This window comes from Arctopsyche grandis, chromosome 2 (assembly GCF_051622035.1).
Source record: "Arctopsyche grandis isolate Sample6627 chromosome 2, ASM5162203v2, whole genome shotgun sequence".
NCBI classification, from domain to species: domain Eukaryota; kingdom Metazoa; phylum Arthropoda; class Insecta; order Trichoptera; family Hydropsychidae; genus Arctopsyche; species Arctopsyche grandis.
The window spans coordinates 15,472,806-15,494,418 of NC_135356.1; the positions used below are offsets into that span (position 1 = coordinate 15,472,806).

At 30.3% G+C, this 21,613-nt stretch overlaps 1 protein-coding gene across 1 annotated transcript in view; it reads right to left on the minus strand.

The window, feature by feature from the left end:
* LOC143922288 (neural cell adhesion molecule 2-like) overlaps positions 1-21,613 on the minus strand; it is a 232,890-nt gene that overhangs the window by 201,643 nt on the left and 9,634 nt on the right. The window contains exons 3-4 of the mRNA XM_077445513.1: positions 20,995-21,206; positions 19,693-19,810 (exon numbers count right to left, since the gene is read on the minus strand). Of these exons, the coding sequence (XP_077301639.1) occupies positions 19,693-19,810; positions 20,995-21,206 (330 nt within the window). The remainder of the gene's footprint in view (positions 1-19,692; positions 19,811-20,994; positions 21,207-21,613) is intronic.

Sequence of the window (21,613 nt, forward strand, 5' to 3'; positions counted from 1 at the left end):
AAAAATCCAGGCGCCATTTACCCTCGCTACGCCACTATGCAGTTGTATTTAATAATTTCGACGGGTAATTTTGTATATACTTAATATAAATTTGTACATGTCAGATAAAATGCATTGATTATCGTCAATGAAATGAAGAGGCCCGTTGTTTCAGTAATTAAAATGCGAAATTTACGTGTCGTTGCGCAGTATCATTTTTCGCTTTGACAGATAATTATATGCATATTGACAAAAAATTGTTTCCGTTAATTTTTTATTCAATTTCTGCATACTGCATTGTTCTTTTTCAATTTCTAGTATTTGATAATACAGTATATGTATATTATTTATTTAATAAAAATACATTTCGTATATTATTTATTTAATAAAACAGATATTACAAATAGTTAAATAATAATAGTTAACCGTTGGTAAGAATAGTTACCAGTAAAATTTTGTCATTTAGAACTGGAGGCTTCCGAGTCGCATGCGGCTTTTTAGATGTTTAATAAGTGGAACTCTCAACATCAACTACTTTTTTTACTTAGCTTTGAAAGAAGAAAACGACCCGCAAACATTATTTTCTTTCAAGCCAAACGTAAGTAAATATGTACATGTTTGTAAACTTTATTTTTATGGATGAAAGTACATGTGTTATCTTTTTACAAATCACAAAACTTCACCTTAACTACGATTGTAGACAATTTAAAAACGTACTAGGCAGATAATGCAAAACTGTAACTATCAAGTATATATTACTAGTGTTGTGCCCGTTGATTTTAACGGGTGGCTTCAGAAAGAAATTGATACACGAATTAAAATAAAGTTATATGTTTTATACAAATATAGTGTGAAGTAATTTATAGGCGCGCGCGCGTATTGAAACGCTCCCCGTTCACCCTCGCCAAAATGATGAATGAATGTGTGTGTGTGTGTCTTCGTAGATGTGTGTATGTGTATACGCTCCCGCGCATGTTTAGGGGCATCTGACGCTGACCCCACCCGTTTCAACTCGCTCAATATCAGGAGTACATGTCAAACGCTCCACACCCATCCACTTACTCCGCTTCTCCACGTCTCCTCGACACGATCGGTCGTCACGCCACATCCCTATGCATAGCGTAAACTCCTGGTATTTGTTTTTTAAATCTCCATACTTGTCGATGTGTCCGCCACATATCCACGCGTCCGTTTTTATATATATTACAAGCGTTGTACCCGATGAAATATCATCGCATGGGTGTTGGCATATTAAGTTATTAAATAAAAAAAAATAAAAGTAATGTGTCGGTCCTGTGTTCGATCCGCACGCGGTCGAATTTTTTTTCAAATACCTTTTAAATATATTTAATTGTTTAATATGAAAATTAATTAATTAAATAATTTTTCAATAGATGGCGGTAAATTCTCTGCCAAGCGGAAAAATTGGTAGGGAAATGTATATATAGAAGTTTTTAATTTGTTTTGGCAGAAGTTTAGCTGTGACGTATGTACATATGTACATATGTATGTATGTCGAATCGAAACGACTATTATTGTACGGCGAGCGTTATTTCAGAAAGACAGACACACAGACAGAATAGCGATATTATATGTATATATGATACTTTAGACTTATTGTGAACAAAAATTATGAAAAATAAAGTTTGAGAAACTAGTGTTGTTATTAAATTAAAGTAAAATCAATCAAGTTGAGCAAAATGTTTACAATGGAATAAAATTGAATAGAAATAAATTTTCAATTCGAACAAAACAAAAAATTTTCGCTATTGTAAAATTTTATACGTTCTAAGAATGCTATATATAAGTTTTCACACGCCCACATACTTCAATTGTGTCTATTACATGTAATACGTATTATTATTATAGGACACGTGACAAATGCGTATAAAAATGCTCATATTCGTGGGCTTCAGATTTAAATCTGTATTGGAAACACGTCTCCGGTACATTTTCATACGATTGGAAAACATGTTCAATACATATCATATGTATTTGTGTGAGCGTTGCACCGATCGTTTCCCGATACATGCTCACATTTATAAACGTACAATATGTATTTCCTATACTAATACTCGAGATACATATGTACATCCTAAAGAAACATTTCCGAGATTTTTCCGGATAATACACGTGCGGAACGTTTCATCAAATTGTCCTTATGTGAGTATCCATCTGTATTATATTATATATACGTACATCTGTGTTATTAAATAAAGCTCTTTCAGTATCACTGATTGCCATCCCAAACAAACCCTCGACGGGACCGACCTTTATCGTTGCTTTTTTTTATTTTTATATTATATTTATACATACTTCTATGTATATATGTATATGTATACATTTCAAGAAGTAGTGCTTCTTGAATTTTTTCACATTTGGCGATATCTCAACTTAATATTTAAAATTTATATATACCACTTATTTATTTGGCACTAGTTGTTTTACCCGGCTTTGCTCAGTATTTGTAATATAAACAGCTTAAACATGGCGAATCTAATAGTAAATATTCATTTGTTTTTTAATTAAATTGATTTGAATAAAAAAAAAATCTTTAACCATGTCGAATCGTCGTCATAGACACTTTGATTTGTTTTCGATGCTCCCAAAAAACCTTACATAACATTAAAAGTCTCTTTCAAAATTACATATATACATAGGCATATTATATTAGCTGAATCTGGTATGCGTTGCAATGCCAACTCTAAATGGCGCTAATTTTTGTTGAAAAATAATATTTTTCGTAAACAATTAATCACACCTATATTTTTATACTTATACCTTTCGAGGAAAAACAAATTACAAAACTCGCCAAAAGGCTAAGAAAATAACATTTTTCATAAAACATTTATGTTTTATACAATGTGTGTATTTATATACGTCCCCTTAAAAGTATGTAAGCCGTTTTGATTATATTTAGAAATCCATTTAAATTTTATTTACAGCTTTTTATTTACTACTTTATATATATATATATATATATATATATATATATATATATATATATATATATATATATATATATATATATATATATACATATATATATATATAAATATATATTTTTAGAAAAAAATAAGACGTTCAAAGGAACGTTAATATTTTCCAGCAAAGAACGTCACAACACAGTGCCGCATTGCATGGAAAAGACAAGTTCTGTTCATACGATAAAGCACCACCCACTTGTTTTGGACGAGTGCAAGGCAAAATCGGCTTACATATACATTACAAAACTGCATCGTATCGACGAGTCGATATTTTCATACCATGAGATTTCCGAAAATATTCACTTAAACAATTTCTTTAGTACGGGTGCACTCGCCACTACGTAGTCACGTTATGCGTTAATATTTCTACCAGTTGAAGAAAATCAGTTATGCTTGATACGTTTCGGTGACATATTGTACTGTATAGTATGAATTGATCGTGTCGGTTGCTGCTGTTTCGAATACGTCACATACACATTACAGAACATATTAATGCGACCATATATGTAGAATGTACTAAAGAATATTTTTCGTACTACTGTTAACGAGAACTTGCCGGCTTGAGCTGTGCTGGTGTAAACAAATGTCAAATAGTAAATCTGCATGACTTTAGCCATAGACTTTATGTCTACTATATGTCTACTATACATTCATACATCGATATAATAGTGACTTGGGAGCAATATGTAGTTCTAGAATGAAACCCCTTTGAAGAATTCGCGTGCATGTGGATTCGGTCACATTTGAAAACATGGTGAATTTTTCGCTCGTAAGATCGATCGTGCAAATTTTCCTTTCGGGAAAAGCTCGCTCTTTCACATGCGCGCAAACTTTCAGATTTCAACTCTTCTCGTACACGAACATCTATAGAATGTTTTTCCGATTTTTAATATTTGCCGCGAAAGAAGAGCGGCAATTCGATTATTCGCGGTCTCGAGCTTTTCGCGAAGTCGTTTATGCGTACAACCGTAAAAGGAGTGGGTGTGTAAGCGAAAAAAAAATGGCAGAAAATAAATGTTTTATGTAGCGCATAGCTATGATTTAGGATTAAGCGAGTGGTGATTTACGATCCGCCATAATAATTATTACACTGCGTTTTATTTTTAAGGCGTTCCCTTTTTATTATTTTATTTTTTCACACAAACATACAAATACATATGTACGTACATAAACGTGTACTTATATATATATACTATTTTTTTCGTAAATAAGGCCGGAAAAAATACGACGCCGAAAAAGAAAATGTAACATATGACGTGGCGAAATTTTATTCACGTTTCTGACGCACTCGTTTTTTTGCTTTGTTTTTTATCGTCCGTTTTATTTTCGAGACACCCTTTTAATATACCTACAGCTGTAGTGGAATTTTTTGAAATTGCATTTATATGCAATATTATACGCCGGTTGCGTTATTTTATTAATTTTTATGTGTCTGTAGTATAACAATTTACAGTTTCACTCGAACGCAATTTGGCACTGAATTTAATTTTAAAAACAAAACCATAAGATTTCATGAGAATATGTAGAACTTTTCTTTCGATCAGTATTATTATATCAATGGATACAATTGATGGAATTTATTTGGTATAAAAACTCTAAATTTACCAGTTAGTTATATAGTCTCCAAATTATATATATTTAGTTAAAATAAGTCGGAACGAAAAATGTGAATTTTGGTTTTCTCCATTTCTAATGGAGAATCTTTAGATAAAAAATTTAATCGATTTTAAAAATGTCCTGTGCTTCCAAACAATATTTGAAAGTGGCGGAAGTCCAATTGTCGGTTCCGAAAATACTATTTCTTTTTGACTTAATTCACAAATTGTTATCACTTCTTTTAATTCAATATGTTCAGAATCTCGGAAAAGCAGAATAAACGTATTACAGGTCACCAGTATTTTTAAATATTGTTAAACGCAAAACATCGTATTTAATGTTTTGCGAAATATTTCTCGAAATGAAGAAAAGAGGATTTATGCCACTTCAAATATAACGGCTCATATACCTGTGAATTATATGTATAATCTGTTCAAATCTTTGTATTATTGGTATTTCTCTGTATTATTTGTCCTTTGGTAATAATATATATATATATATATATATATATATATATATATATATATATATATATATATATATATATATATTTTAATATTCTCTCTTCCATTTGGGCCTGGCAGGGATGTTTTGCATTTGTAGCTGGTTCTTACATATACATATGTATATTGATGCTGGCTGTCAAAGCAGGACATTTCCTACTATTTATATTGTTATTTGATATTTTTTAATTCTTGTGATATTCAAATAGTACTATTATTTTTTTATCTTAGATTTTTGTATTTTTTCGACCTTTGTGACTCCTGTAACGCCACAATGGTCCAAACATAAACTTAATAACTCTACATACATATATGGTTTGGTGAAGTATTGATGTACGCATGATACTTAGAAGAACATCCGAAATTTCAGCTAATGCCATTTAATATCATCTTTGCTATTATGGAAGTATCATTATAAATGTGTTATTCAATATCAATACACCGAAATTTCATTTATGTACGTCCTTCACCTGGAAACACAATTTAAATTTACACTGAATTGGATAAAACTTGAATTATTTTTACAAACCATATTTTACTTATCGCTATATTTACGATATACTGATTTACGTGCATCTGGATCGCTTACATTTAAATTATAATATATACATAATAGCATTTTGTTCATGTTATTCTTATCTAAACAAATATGCCTACTAATATTATATATATATATTTTTTTTTTTAAATGGCTTCCCCTAAGAAAATATCATGACTTTGACGTTCACAAATCTAAATTTGGCTAATGAGCCTATATTTCTTATGGGAATTGATTTCTACATAATATGTATGTTTACGTAAAATATAATAATTACATTAAATAAAAATTTTTAGCGGCTTCGGAAGGTGTAAAAATTAATTGTTGGCCGACCGCACAAAATTTCTAATTTCTTCGATTGTTTAAATTTGTACAAAACAATTCTTCGACCAAAGTTGAAGCCGCTGTAAAGCTGGGAAACTTTTCCGGTGGCGAGGACGCCTCATTTTAATTACGTTAAACTTTCGGGACCACCTTCAAAGTTGGGTTTTAATCTAGACGAGTGGTTTTGGATATCCACACGCACCTCCCGCCCACTCACTCTGCACAGTGTTAACTTATTATATTATTAATAAGAAAGTGAGCTGCGATACAATTCGTTATTTATGTATGTATGATACATAATATATACCAATTTGCATATGTTGAGGATTTTCTGGACTGTGTTCAAAGACAATCGATGACAGATAATGCTTAGAGTGAACCTCGGAAATGGCTTGAAATTGTTTATGTTTATCACAATGATATGAATTTTGAGGTCAAAATATATAAAAAATAGATTATTTGATTTTTATAAAAGGAAAGCATTTGTTGTTTTTCCAAATAGGCTTTAAATCTCACCTTGTATTTTAAGTACTTGAATACGTATACATATGTACGTATGTACATAGGTGTATTATATATTTTAATAAATATCTATTGCTTGAGGTGTAAATTATACTTTCATTCCAGTATATACGCTTTTTTCTCAGACATCATAAAATTTCGTTTGGTTTGACTTTACGATGCTTTTGCAGCGGCAATACTCTGTTAGTACGTTATACTACATATATTTTATACATACATATACATGTATGTATGTATATATAACCGACAGCATAGAATAGTGGTTAGCATATAATGCTTCGAACAAAGTGGTCACGGGTTCAAATTCCACTGGTTACTGCTGGCCAGACCTTGGATTTGTGATTCCAAGTCGATCGTTTCCTATCAGTGTTTGCCAACTGATCTAATTTTCGTTGAAACGGATCCAACAAATTGTCAACCTTACCGATTTTCTTGCAAATAGAGTTTCTAGCTGAATTTCGCTGAATTGTATAATACTTGTTTCTGGCTAGGAAGGCGCATTGGGTTTACCTGTTAGGCCTTGCTGGTATATAAAAAATAAAAATAAAAATATAATATATACAAAAACATACATATGTATGTATGTATATATTATGTTATATATTCGCGTCACAAACGGTATAACTATTTTTTTTTTAATTCAAAGCGTATTATATGACTATACCACATTTTATATGACTTTTTTGTTTGCTGGATGACCATACATTTTTGTATCCATGACGAATAACTTATTTTATAACCTAATTGATGATTTTGTATATGGTTTTTTAACACGTTTTTTTTTCAAACGATATATGTACATATACATATATGTGTATCGCAATATTGGAGTAAATATAGAGCTTTTTTTTGAAAAAAAAGTGTTGGAACTCACATATTGTCAAGTTTTTTTATTAAAAAATGTAACGTTCAAATTATATTATATGTATATCTAATATATAATTTCGTTATATTATATAGAATATTCGTTTGAAATATATAAAATGCTGAGAAAAAAGGTGCCGAAACGCCATTCCACCACGTTACATGGGAAAAAAGCCCTGAATATATACATATGTAGAATATTATTTTCATATGAAAAACACAAAATAAAATAAAATGGAACTTGTATTATTCATGTTATACATTTGGTATAACATGAAGGTTTTCTAATATGTACATATGTATGTATAAAAACTATTAATATATATAAACATAAAAATCAGTGATATAACGACGTAATAAAAATAGCGCATTTGTTTAATTTACTTTTTTTATCATATTTTATATGCGTTGAAATAAATCTTTCAACTGGCAAAACCACAAAAAAGAAGGTGAGACGAATCGTTGGAGAGCAATGGAAAATGGTGTAAAAACAAATTATTTTTTGCCTATTTATACATAAATATTATATGGTAAAAAATTATCAAATTACTTCCACTCTCATACAAGAACATAAGAAGAAGGCTCTAGAGAAAGATACAAATACTCTTCAAAGATATGGAAAGTTCATTGTTTGGAAAATTGTAAAAAAGTTAACCGTGTTAGAGCAGCCACGTCTGAAAGCGAATATCCCATACTAGCAAACGACAAAATTATATGTTTGTATACACGTATAATTTTCAATTTTGTCTTGAAAACAGAACCTTATGTTTTTAGATGAAAAATGCAATGAAACCACTTTTTTCTGGTCGAAAAAACAAATTAAATAGACCTCGTCTTTAGGAAAACTCATTTAGAAGGTTTATAAGTCTCTTAATCAAAGAACTGTGGACCTGATTTAATTTAAACAATTGATTTTAACATTTGTAAGCTTAGAAACTTCAGAAATTTGCATCAAGTTCATTGGAATCCAATACATCACTTTTCTACACGTGTGAAATTTTTCTAATCAATAGAATGAATTTTACTGGGATCAATATTGAGCTGCTTCGTATATTTACGTATGCTATAGCTTTCGTATACAATTTTATTAAAAAAAAACACTGGATTAATCCGCACCCAGAAAATCGAAAGGTCATATAGTACATATATTACTCAAAAGAAAAGAGACACCGATTCGAAATGGCCAACTATTTACAAGACAAGCACAAGTTTAAAAAAAAGAGAGTGGCACTTTTGGTGGTCGCCGAGAGCACAAAGCCGCAAACAAGCCGATCAGATTGCACATCGACCGTGCAAAGTTTGCGTTGCGAAACGCCGTAATAACAATTTAGCCCGAAAGCTGTAAAACCGACACATTTCAAAGCTCGTGACTGTACAGAGGGGTTGGGGGTCACTTGATATCCCTTATTTAGGGGCGGTCAACCCCCTCACCCACGTCAGCCATTCAACTCGGACATTTCGAGAGTGTCTCGCCGCCGAAACTGCCATTCATCGCCAAATGGATACTGGATTACGACGAAAGCGGCTTTTCACATACCCCCCCTTCTCAAACGTACGCACTCCTTAATATACTCGTTACGTGTAGGAACCGGCCGTTTTGTATTCGACGGAATTATTATTTGAATTGTTACAATGATACGTTGTTGTTTTGTGATAGCTCTCGACAACTTTTGGGTAGGCCGCAGATCTGAAATTTGTTAGAGATCTTACGATAGAGAGATAAGATTAGAGTAGCTGATTTTGCTGGAGCAAGATTGAAATATCAACTGGAAGAATACGTGGCTTGAAGTGGAGACGGAAGATGTATAATCTCAATCGGTACCCAAGAAATTGTAAAAGGACAAACGAGATGGGATGAAGTATGGAAAATCTGTAATGCTAAGATGGCCATCGACCTAGAGATTTGATCAACGATAGTTGTCGTACAAAGTTAGGATAAATCTTATGAGAGACATCGAGAGATAAATCTCTCGAAATGAATAAATAAAATTTAAATTCACAACCAACTAAATGATGTTGTCATTTATAACAAAATAAGAAATATCATTGCTAGAATAATGTATTGTTTAAAATCCATTATATAACAATACTCTTGAGTTTTCAGAAGGCAGTGATCATTATAAATATGTAAGATCAAACATATTTATTTAATTACAATTAATTACATTGAGACATACATCTATGGATTTAAACTTATACATCAATTTTATTGTACATAAATCAAATTCAGATAGTGGTGACATATGTAGTGGGTGGAATAGTTTTTGACAATTTGAGGGAGGAACCGTTTCAACATTGAAATCAGATAAATTGGCAAACTCTGATGGGAAACGATCGACTTGGAGTCACACATCCCAGTCTGACCAGCAGCATTAAATATAAGCACGGCTGCTGGCTATGTATATTTATATAGATGTATATGTAATCAACAAGAAATAGAATTAAAAAATGATTGAACCGATGATTCTTTATATTCAAAAAACTAATACACTCAAATCGAAAAATAATTATATGATAGCACGAAAATTTTTGGTATACAAAAAAATATTTTTCACTATGATATGATTGTAATATTTAAACGTATTTCTTTTATTATAAACGACCTACCCTATCGCTTTGCGAATCATCCTATACAATAAAAATAAACTTTGCTGAGATGAAATGAAAACTTTCCATCTCCGAGGAAATTTCTTCGTACACGTATCTCGCACATGCGAATGTATGAAAAATAATACAATTCGACAATTCTCGCTATGGAGGAATCGCTTTTCCCGCCAATTTGAGCGAACTTCGCGCCCCAGGGATCATCAATCAATGTGCCATTTGCGCTCATCTTTCGTCTGATTTTGTTAGCATACATTATGAAGCACTTCACCCAACCCATCCAACACACGTGGTTCGTACGACGCGTGTCTTTTGAACCACCCACCCGCCTCCTTAAAAGGGCGCCATTGTGTCGTGTTATCAAAGGCACCACCAACGAGTGGGTGGTCTTCCAAAAGTATCAAATCATTTATATAAATATCCATTTCTATTATTTAAAAAAAAAGGATATGAATTCGTAAACAAAGCTCAGTATTTGTATAATGTCTGTGTGGTGAAATTCACTACTGTGATTCAAACTAGGTTGAATGATGATATTGTATAAAAATAATTTTATAAGTTGCATAGGTTTAAATGTTTCGTTTTTCAACTCAAAACAGTTGGCAAGTACGACATATTCACACGCTGTACACAGTTTGTGCAAGTTTTGAATGTTGACTATTTGATATGCGATAATTAAATAAACATTGTATTCAATTTTACAATATATGCAGCTTCTTTATCTCTCGATTCAAAGACTTTTGATAATATATTGTCATCGGAAATATTGAAAAATGAATAGAAGAAATTGCAATGCCTTAAATTACAAGTTGCAAAATTATCGCGACAAATGATAATCGCATCTATTCACGATTACAAGACAGTTATGAGATTTCAAATTGAACAAGATCGAGTTTGTAATGGAAATGCAATAAAGTAAAAATTTTCCCTCTCACAGAGATGTGCATTCACCATTTCATTACTTTTCCAGATATTGCATTTGTTTTGTTTACACGAGCTTTGCTTTGCTTTGTATCGCTTCGCAACTCTACGAGAAATTAATTTCAGTATCAATGCATTCACATTCAATGAAATCAATCTGATATATTCATAGATGTATGTATGTCCTATCATTAAGTTGAATTTGCATATCCCCACGACGCTGTATCGAATGCTTAATATTTACCTCAACATTAATAACATATACTTCGGTTTCAATAGCGGCTTTATGTATGTATGTATGTATGTTCATATAGTATCTGTATTAATTTGCTTAATTTTAATCGTTGTCACAAATGTTAACACAAATCCTGTGGTTCAACTCTATTCTATTCTATTTGCCATATCTCTATGTATGAGCCGTCATATTTGAAATTAGTGTAAGTCCACTTTTGTTTATTTCGAAAAATATCTCACAAAACATTAAGCCTGTGGTGGCTTGTATTAAATTTATTCTGCCTTTCCCAGATGAAAACAATTTATGAATGTAGTAAAACTGAAATAGTGTTTTTGGAACTTAAAATTGGATTACCGCCACTCTTAAATATATGGATTGTTTAGAGGCACAGGACATTTTTAAAATCGATATATACTATAACTCTCTATAGAACTCTGTTCTATTCAATGTCATATATAGGTATGTATACATACATACATATGTATGTACTGTTATATACCTCGATTCCCACAATAATCGAATTAACTTTCCCACGCGAGTAACACGTCATTCAAATTCCTGTAATGGGATATTCAGATAAGACAGGAATACCTCGCTTATCAATATAGTTTCCACAATAATCAAATTAACTTCCTCACGCGAGTAAAACGTCATCAAAATTCCTGTAATGGGATATTCAGATAAGACAGGAATACCTTCGCTTATCAATATAGTTCCCATAATAATCGAATTCACTTTCTCACGCGAGTAACATGTCATTCAAATTCCTGTAATGGGATATTCAGATAACTCAGGAATTTGCCCCACCCAAAAGATAAGAAATGACGATCACGATCCGATCACATTAGTCAGTCATCATCATCAAGACTCTGAGAGTGACAGTCATTACTAGAGTACGGACCCAAAACTCGCTGCCCATTGTTCAATTGTTGTAAATGCTTTGGAAAAAAGGTTCGGCAAACCTTTAACAATGCATTTACAACATTTGAACAATGAACGGCACCCTGGTTATCCGGGCTTAAATTAAAAATAAATAAATCTTTCATTGGAACGTAGTACATAGACTAGAGCGAAAATGCGATTGAACCCAGTGCAAAAGTTGATCGTATCAAGAAAACGTTCATTAAAAAAAATCGTTAATTTAAACAAGTGGGTTTTTTTTGCATATATCGATTTTTTACTATTTAAAAAATTAACGCTTAAAACTTACCTGTTGGAATTAATTTGGGGCAGTAATGATAAGTTTTGACTAATTAATGAGCATTTTAAGTCGCCGTTTCGTCCAAAAACCCCTATAAAAATCTCAATGAATGTTTGTTTGGGGGAAGCGTTCTTTTCAGAAAATTGTCATTTTTTTATAATCCCGTGATTATTTTGGTGATGAGAGCTTCATTGGGTATTTATATATAAATTGAACACAAAATATACCCAACAACTTGAAAAATAGAAACTTGAACATGAAAAATAAGAACTTGAATATGAAAAATAGACGATTTCCCGAAAAAAGCGCTTCTTCCCATACAAACATATTGCAAGCGTGGTTTTGTATGGGGACTTTCGGGCGAAGCGGTGACTTTGAATTCTCGTTAATCAGCCTAAATTAATCATAAATGATTCATTTCTACTGATATAAATAGCTTCCTATTTACTATTAATTTTTTTTAATAATTAGCGTTTTTAAATTAGAGTTTTTTGCTCCGGCCTAATGTATGTATGTACGTATGTTGATTTGAGTTAGGTTGTACCAAAAATTGTTTTCTCGTCATATTTTGTCTCAATTTAGTATTATATCACCCTATAAAATCTCCTACAGCTACATAAGGACGAAGAAGCGGTCTCTCACGTAATACGAAACCCGAACGCAATCATTTCAATCATCACTATCGGGGTCACTTGTTGCTACCGCGCGGAGATTTTCACCTTTTTCCGACTTAAACAGTATATTTCCAGGGAGCGGGGAGGGAAAATCGTCTGGAAAATGTGGCATATGCGAGGGCCATCCCCTTCCCCGTCACCTCCCCCTATCTCTTGTTTGTTTGCCCAAGTAAGCCGAGCCGATTTCACGGCCCTCGGAAGGCTGCGGGGGCGCACTTCGAATTTAAATGCTGAATAAAGAATTCGGGGATCTGCTCGTCTGTTGGAGCCATCGAGCGTGAATTTATGTGTTTGGCTTAAATTTCGCTCGAATTATTCACGCTTAGATCGACGCTTTTCCGATAAAGCTCCATTAACGCTTTCGCTAAATAAACGCCAAAGCCTGCACAATAACGTACATACTATATAATTGACCTTTTGCTGCCGAGCGATCCGTGAAATATATCGCCCCTGTTTTTAAAAAGTTGGAGTATTGTTGATGCTTTTTTTTTTCAGTTGTGACATTTAGCCAAGACCGTATCGAAGAGGGATGAGTAAATTTTACATTATATGAATATTGTGTCTATTAAAACGTTCTTTTTTTTGTACTTATTGATCGTTTTACATCTGTAGTCTGGTTCTGAGTCGCTAGCTTTGGGACAATCGAACTGTATAATCAACGAGCTTTTTTCTGTACGTGTAAACGGCACTAATATAAATGTGAACAGCTTTGCATAGGTCTACTCATTATAGTACTTTATTTTGAATTACGACTATGCATAAACACGCAATCGCTGTAATAAATCAGTGAGAAGTAAATTTTTTAATTATATTATTAGAATTTTATTACCAAAAAGCACTGGGAATTTTTTACGATTCATTGAAGCTTATAAATAGTATGAAAAGTTAGCGATTTCTGATAAATACAAAATCATAGATTGTGTTATTTATTTTAACAGCGGAAGGCATATTGTAGTTAAACTTTGATAATGTAGTATTTTTCATTAGTTAACATTAATTTAAAAGTAAATAAAACATACATTAAAAATACTTTCAATAGTAACAATTGGCTGAGTAAAATTAATAAAAACCTTGTAAAAATGTATAAAACAGATAATAGTCACTGTAGTAATAGATTTGAGATATATTGTGACTATGTATGAACAATTAAAAGCTTATAAAATTAAAAATAAATGAAATCAACAAATGTTTTATACATATCCAATACAAATGAATACCAACTATATTTTGGTTTTGAATTTTAATATAATAAAGCTCACTCAGATTTATAGTCGAATTGCAACTGTAATGAAAGTTCAATATACAATTTATAATCTGTATGTATATTACAGAGACCTTTTCATATAATAGTATTAATTTGCATTATTACAATCATAATATTGCTTAATTGACATCAAAACAGATTAGAGATTGCAATTTACCGTTAAATTTCATCAACTCGTAAACGGTAATCAATTTGTTCCAAAACCAGTATTCGTGGATACTTTTCCTGAAAACGTGAATTTGATTTGAATCATAAATAACTTGAATTGAATCATAAATAACTTGAACATAAATATATATATATATATATATATATATATATATATATATATATATATATATATATATATATATATATATATATATATATATATATTTATATATATATATATATATATATATATATATATATATATATATATATATATATATATATTTTTTTTTTTTAAGTTTGGATCATAATGAAACAACCATCTCATCGCATTAATTACGATTTGGTTGGTCTGTGTAGCTACTCTTATGTTTTTGGACATTTAATACTGAAAATAAACAAATTCCAGATAACCTAATCCACAATACCCACCCCATTTGCATCGATTTTTAATGCAATATTTCTGCATATGTACTACCGGCAATTACCGATAGCCAAATTTTGCCGATGAAACCGGTAAACCAGATATTAATAAATATGATAAAACAACTAGGCTTTGATTCATTAAGTTGTTTTTATGTCTCAGTACTAACAAATAAACACTGTTCTTTATGCATTACACATATGTACATATATATATAAGTATGTGTCGAAAAGTCAATAAAATAATATACAAAGCATTTGTGCCTATGTACATACATATATACGTCTATACAGACAATTATCTACGAGAAGCAATAAACAAAGTAGAAATTCTCTTGGTAAATATCAAGTAATTCATTTATTTCTGAATCACTTGAAATTAGAGTGAAACCACTCTCGAGTCAATAGCGATTCGACGCGCAAGTTTATAACAGTTTGTATTCATTCAGTGGAAGCGTTCGATATGTATTATATGTACATATGTATATACGGAATATATTTAGGTGTATATCTATGTGGTAGCCCTCCGGATAGGGGGTATAGGGGTGTTTTTCCCTTCACAAAATAACTTTGCTTTTATTGGTTCCATTAAATCGTTTCGCGAGTTAACAAGTTTTCGGTTTACAAGCAATAAATCAATTTGTAAGTGTTCGACGTATATTGTGGAATTGCTGTAAACACGTAACAAACGATAAAGTGTTATCTACTTTTTATTATTTAATTCGATCAAAAACCTAGTATAAATAATACAAAAACTTTTCTTCATACGAGTTGTTCTTTTTGGTAAGTGCATTTTTCATTGTTTTTAAATAATAATTTCGACTTACATATATGGAACTGTCTATTTGCTAAGATATGTACATGCATATTGTATATTGTTAGTCGTGATACGAAAAATAGTCACCTTCAAAAATGGTTATAAATTTGATATTATGTCTTGCATAGCAGTGATACCCGTATCGTTGAATACAGCAAGAATAAAATATTCCAATTATAAAAATTAGTTAACAAATTAATTTACAAGCAGTTCGAAGTATTGCGTCAAAGTTATGCATAAATGTATGAAGTCACACCATAAATTATTGTTAATTTAAATTATGATCACAAAGCAAATGTTCAAGATGATTAATAAATTAATCGGAAATTCTGCTTTTATCAGTCGAAATTTAAAATTTCGACACGTAGTTTTATGTTTAAGTTTTAATATTTTACATTCACATTTAATATTTTACATTTACATTTAATATGACTTACATTTCATATTTATCGAGTAGATAAATATTAAATGTAAGTCATTATTTTTTACTTTAAAATATAGTATACATACCATTCATACTTTTTTGAAAATACATACACTCAATTTAAATCAAAATGAAAGAAAAATGGCAATATCACGAATTTACCAATATAAATCATTCTCATATTTAATACGATAAAATATTAATGTATCATTATATCAATTCAATTAAATTAATCTCCTTAAATTTTATTTAATATTTTAATATCCTTTAGAAATTGTAATATCGCTGTACATTTGATATAATGTTTAATTAACACAAAAATTGTACACGAAGAAATTTATAACAAAATAAACAAACCAAAAGAAATGCATGTAATAAATAGTGGCTAACATAATTTATTTTATAGAAATTTACACACCGTAATATACTAAATACACTGTCTAAAATTCCACTATACATTATTCTATATACATACAATTGAATATTTGAAATCAAGCATATGTATAATAGTTATATTCGTAATGTATTGAGCTATAGAATTTTATTTTATTTATATTATTTTAATTAATTTGTGTTATTTTACACATACACATATGTACTTAAATATTAATAAGAGGCCTTAAAACCAACTATGCATTGAAGTTTTAATTACATATGTATGTCATAAATTGAATTGGTTATAAATTGCTGAAAAAGTTCTCGAACTAATTTGTGAAATTCAATTTCTATTAAATAAAATAGTTAGATATTATCTTAATAATATTATGTAACGAGTCAAAGTGAACAAGAAACTAATGGTAATGAAGACCGCACGTGCATATTCCCGGGTGTCGGTATAAAAATTTCAAGAACTGCGAAGAGTTTTTTTTTTGAATTACGCCAAGATAAACTGAAAGGGTTGAATATTTTATGAACAATCTGAAAATATTCAGTCTGCTCTGAAAACGTTTTAATTTTTCAAATGAACGTCAAAGTTCGTGCGTGCGGCGGGCGCTCGAGCATGGCAAATTGTGAAATAATTTATAAGACAAGTTCCTTCACATCGCGCATAACACAGTTTGTACGACGCGTTGAAAATTTCCAACGCGTTAACGACCCACTGAAAGTCTATTTAAATAAAAATATATACCCACAATATAATAAAGAGCTATAAGGACACATAATCATTCGTAAGAGACGGATTACGAATCATAAGGAATACGAGAGATGGGAATAAACAAGTTTTAACGAGGATGGAGGTACTCAATATGGTTCGGCTTATACGTATAATATTATATTTTATTAATATATTTAAAATGGCGCACATAGAATCGCGGGTACTGAAATCTATTGATTATTTGGCGATATAAATAATACAGTACAAACAAAGACTATAACTTCAAAACACTTTAGGGGGATACTACATTATTCAATCAACCATGCCCACTCGTCTAACAAATTTCTCTAACGCAACGAGTTTCCTATAAAGATTAAGAATTATTAATTAATTATAAAAACAGGTATAAATTCATTTATTAAATACGACATTGTCAAATGATTAACGGCCACAGAGACATATATGGACAAATTTTTGCAGAATTTTTTAGTCAGTGAAAATTGAGATGCTGAATAACTAGAGTTTTTGAAAATGGGATCGAACAGGGTTGCCTATTTGTTGGAGCCGTTTCAATGAAGTCAGATAAATTGGCAAACTCTGAAAGGAAACGATTTTCTTTGGAGTCACATATTCAAAGTTTTGTCAGCAGCATACGGCATAGAACCCGTGACCACACAATTGAAAGCATTACAAAGCACGTTGGTGATTCAATACAATAATGATCATTTTTCAGAACTTATTCCTGTTATCGATCATTCAAATGCAATTTTCTTTGGCTTATGTTTTTGTGCAGTGTTTTGTCCATTGACATAGCAATGGGTGGTTTTGGAAATGAATTGATACTTTATTTAAAAAGATAAAACTCACAAAGTTTGTACATTGCTAAAAAATGGAACATTATTTTGATAATCTAATATACATATAATTTCGAAAGAGACTTTGTAAGTTTGTGTCTTTGGTTGGCAACTTCGTAAACAAAACAAAGTTTCTATTACGACAATTCAATTGGTTTAATATTATATTTATTTCGATTCTAATAAATTTAATAAAAAAAAATGAATATTTACTATTATATTCGCCATGTTTAAGCTGTTTATATTACAAATACTGAGCGAAGCTGGGTAAAACAACGTCTGATATAAACATAAAACAGCACAAATAACTCAATTTAGATAAGTTGAATAATTCTCACTTTTATGGTTGAAGGAATACATTTAACATTTTTTTGTTTAAGTTTATATTATGTAGTAAAACTGTTTTGTCAATCACTCATTTTTGTGATATTTCTAAAAAAAATAAATCTGTTTTTGAGATAGCCACATTTTAACTCATTTATAATTAAGAAAAGATAATATTGTCAAAACAAAGTTTTTAAACGGAAAATTTATTTTATTTATACATATTTATCATATAAAGTTTTAATTATGATAAATACATACAACGTAAAAAGATACGCCTATAATTTTAATATTATTGTTCTAGAATCATTTATTTAGAATCTGAACTAAGTATTCAGACCACCTGCTACTAGTAAATATGAACAAAAAATATAAATCGTTGTATACTTTCAAAACTTTTGCAAAACAATAAATATAAGATTGAGCCTTCGAATTTGTTACGAAAGTAAATGAAAATAAGATAGCCACGATCAATGAAAAGTTGAGAAGCACTACTTGATACTGTGGCTAAGAACAATATTAGTGTTGCATGGAAGACGATTCAAGGATCCTGACAAGACTGCGATGAAGAAAAAAGTTCAGAAAAGAAGACTCGATCCGCACGCGGTCGTAGTTTTTTTTTAATACCTTTTAAATATATTTAATTTAATATTTATATTTAATTGTTTAATATGAAAAAAGGTAAAAACTACTTACGTACCTACATGTAAACAATATAAAACACCGATAGGAAAATTAATTCATTAATTAAATAAATTTTCAATAGATGGCGGTAAATTATCTGCCAAGTTGAAACATTGGTAGCAAATAGTATATACATATATAGAAGTTTTTTCCTTTTGTTATTGTATTCGTATATATGTATGTATGTACATACGATTTGGCTGTGGTTCAGCTGTGACGTACATATGTTTGTATGTATGTATGTCGAATCGAAACTACTATTTAGTTCGGCGAGCGTTATCTAAGACAGACAGACCGATGTTATATAGCGATGATATATATATATATATATATATATATATATATATATATATATATATATATATATATATATATATATATATATATATATATATATATATATGATTAATATGAATCCAAACTTCTATATGCAATTACATATATATTTAGAATACGACATTGATAAATTTATATGAATTACAAAGGATATGCGACTCGTCCCACATTTACAAACGAAGGAATATATATTTAGTGTCAAGTACGTATGTATATGTAATAGGCTCACCACTTTGGAAAGCACTGATTTAAACTGATCAGGGTTCCAACCACCAGACTCCTCTCCTTTCTCTTTCTACATGTGTACATACATATGTATATAAAATTTAATCCCAAACAACAAAGTAAATATGAATACAGAGGAAAATGTACTTACCGCCTGTGGCTACGCACGCGATAGTGACCGTAGCTCCTTCGTTGAACGGACCCAGAATGTAATTAGTAATATGAGATCCTTGCTCGTCGAGGATTGCCACCTTCTCCACTGGCACTGTAAGCACAAATTAAGGACACCGTCACTGGGGATGGAATGTCGTGTAAAAAAGAACCGAAGATAATGCGCTTAAAGCCCGTCCGAATACCGTTCGTTCCTCTCTAATGCGCCCGTTGTGTTTCGCCAATTTGGCTATCGGGACACTCCATTATTCATGACTTTCGTTATTTCATTTATTCATTTATTTTAGTATACATTGCGGGAGTTTTCATTTGATTCTGTGGGGGTTTAAACATTGCGAAAGAATTTGCTACGCTTCTGAAAATTTTATGCGATCAAAGCAGGCCATAATTAATCACTTTCTTTAAAACCAACACAAATTGCGCAAATACCGATTTTATTATTTATTTTAAAACGGTCTATAAAAACTTTAGATTGAGTGAATAATATATATATATATATATACATATACATATATATATATATATATATATATATATATACATATATATATGTATATATATATATATATATATATATATATATATATATATATATCTATATATATATATATATATATATATATATATATATATATATATATATATATATATATATATGTATATATATATATATATATATATATATATATATATATATATATATATATATATATATATATATATATATATATATATATATATATATATATATATTATATATTATACTACACACAAAGATACTATATATAATATTTAAAATATAACAATAGCAAGCGGTATTTACCAGTCCGCGAAGCGAAAAAGTTTGAATAGCACCGGGCTAGGGCACATCGAAAATAGTGGTTTTTTGATTTTGGAAATAGCTTACGTATGTTGAAATACACGTTGCATATCATAAGAAACTCGTGAAAAATAATACAAAAAAAAATGCACTGTCACCAGCCCCTTAATTTTCTTATTAACAAAACGCAAATATTATTTTCAAATAATTTTGTATTTTTATAGAGCGTAAATTACAAGCGTAAATTTTTTTTATAAAAATTAATAATTGTCTATCCACATTATTTAAAACTCCCTAAAAATAGATTCATTGACATTCGGAAACCATCCCTAAATATCATTAAAATTTGATATTTTTGATAAATTTAAGCAATTACAATTTCATTCGGCCAAATGTGGGCCAAATCATTATCTTCATATTTAATATATTACTAAAAATCGACTAGTAAATTTACTTACTTATAACTGTGAGATTGACCATGTGGTTTCTGGTGGGTGACTTTTGGAAATCAACCCTGCATCTATAGGCTCCACCGTCCGTGGATTTGGCCTGCTCCAAAGTCAAGATAGCTGTAGGTTTTATACCGACTTTAAAACTAGCCCTGGTACCCAGGACTTGCTCTTCAGACCAGTGCTTTCCTTTGGACAATTTCGTCTCGCGGGCATCGAAGCTGAAAACAAAATGAAAACAAATTTTACAATTCAATTCCATGTTATAATTGATAAGTACATAATATCATTAATACACTTCATTATAAAAAAAATAGTAAATATAGCATCAGAGAGCCTGCATTTGTCTGTTTGTTTGTTATGCAGGGTTTATCGAGTGATATGCGGAAAAAAAACAGTTATTTAAAAAAACATGGTTTAAAAAGCACATATTAATTTCATTCCGGGTGTAAGTTCAGAAGCAAAATTAATATTAAACTTAAGAAAAGTATACATATTATTTAATAAAGGTGAAATATTCAAGTTTTACGTTATGTATTACATATACCGTTTTAGTTTAGTAAACTGTCTTGAAACAGGTATTGAAAAATAATGAACGTCACTTTAAATATATTATAAATAAAAAAAT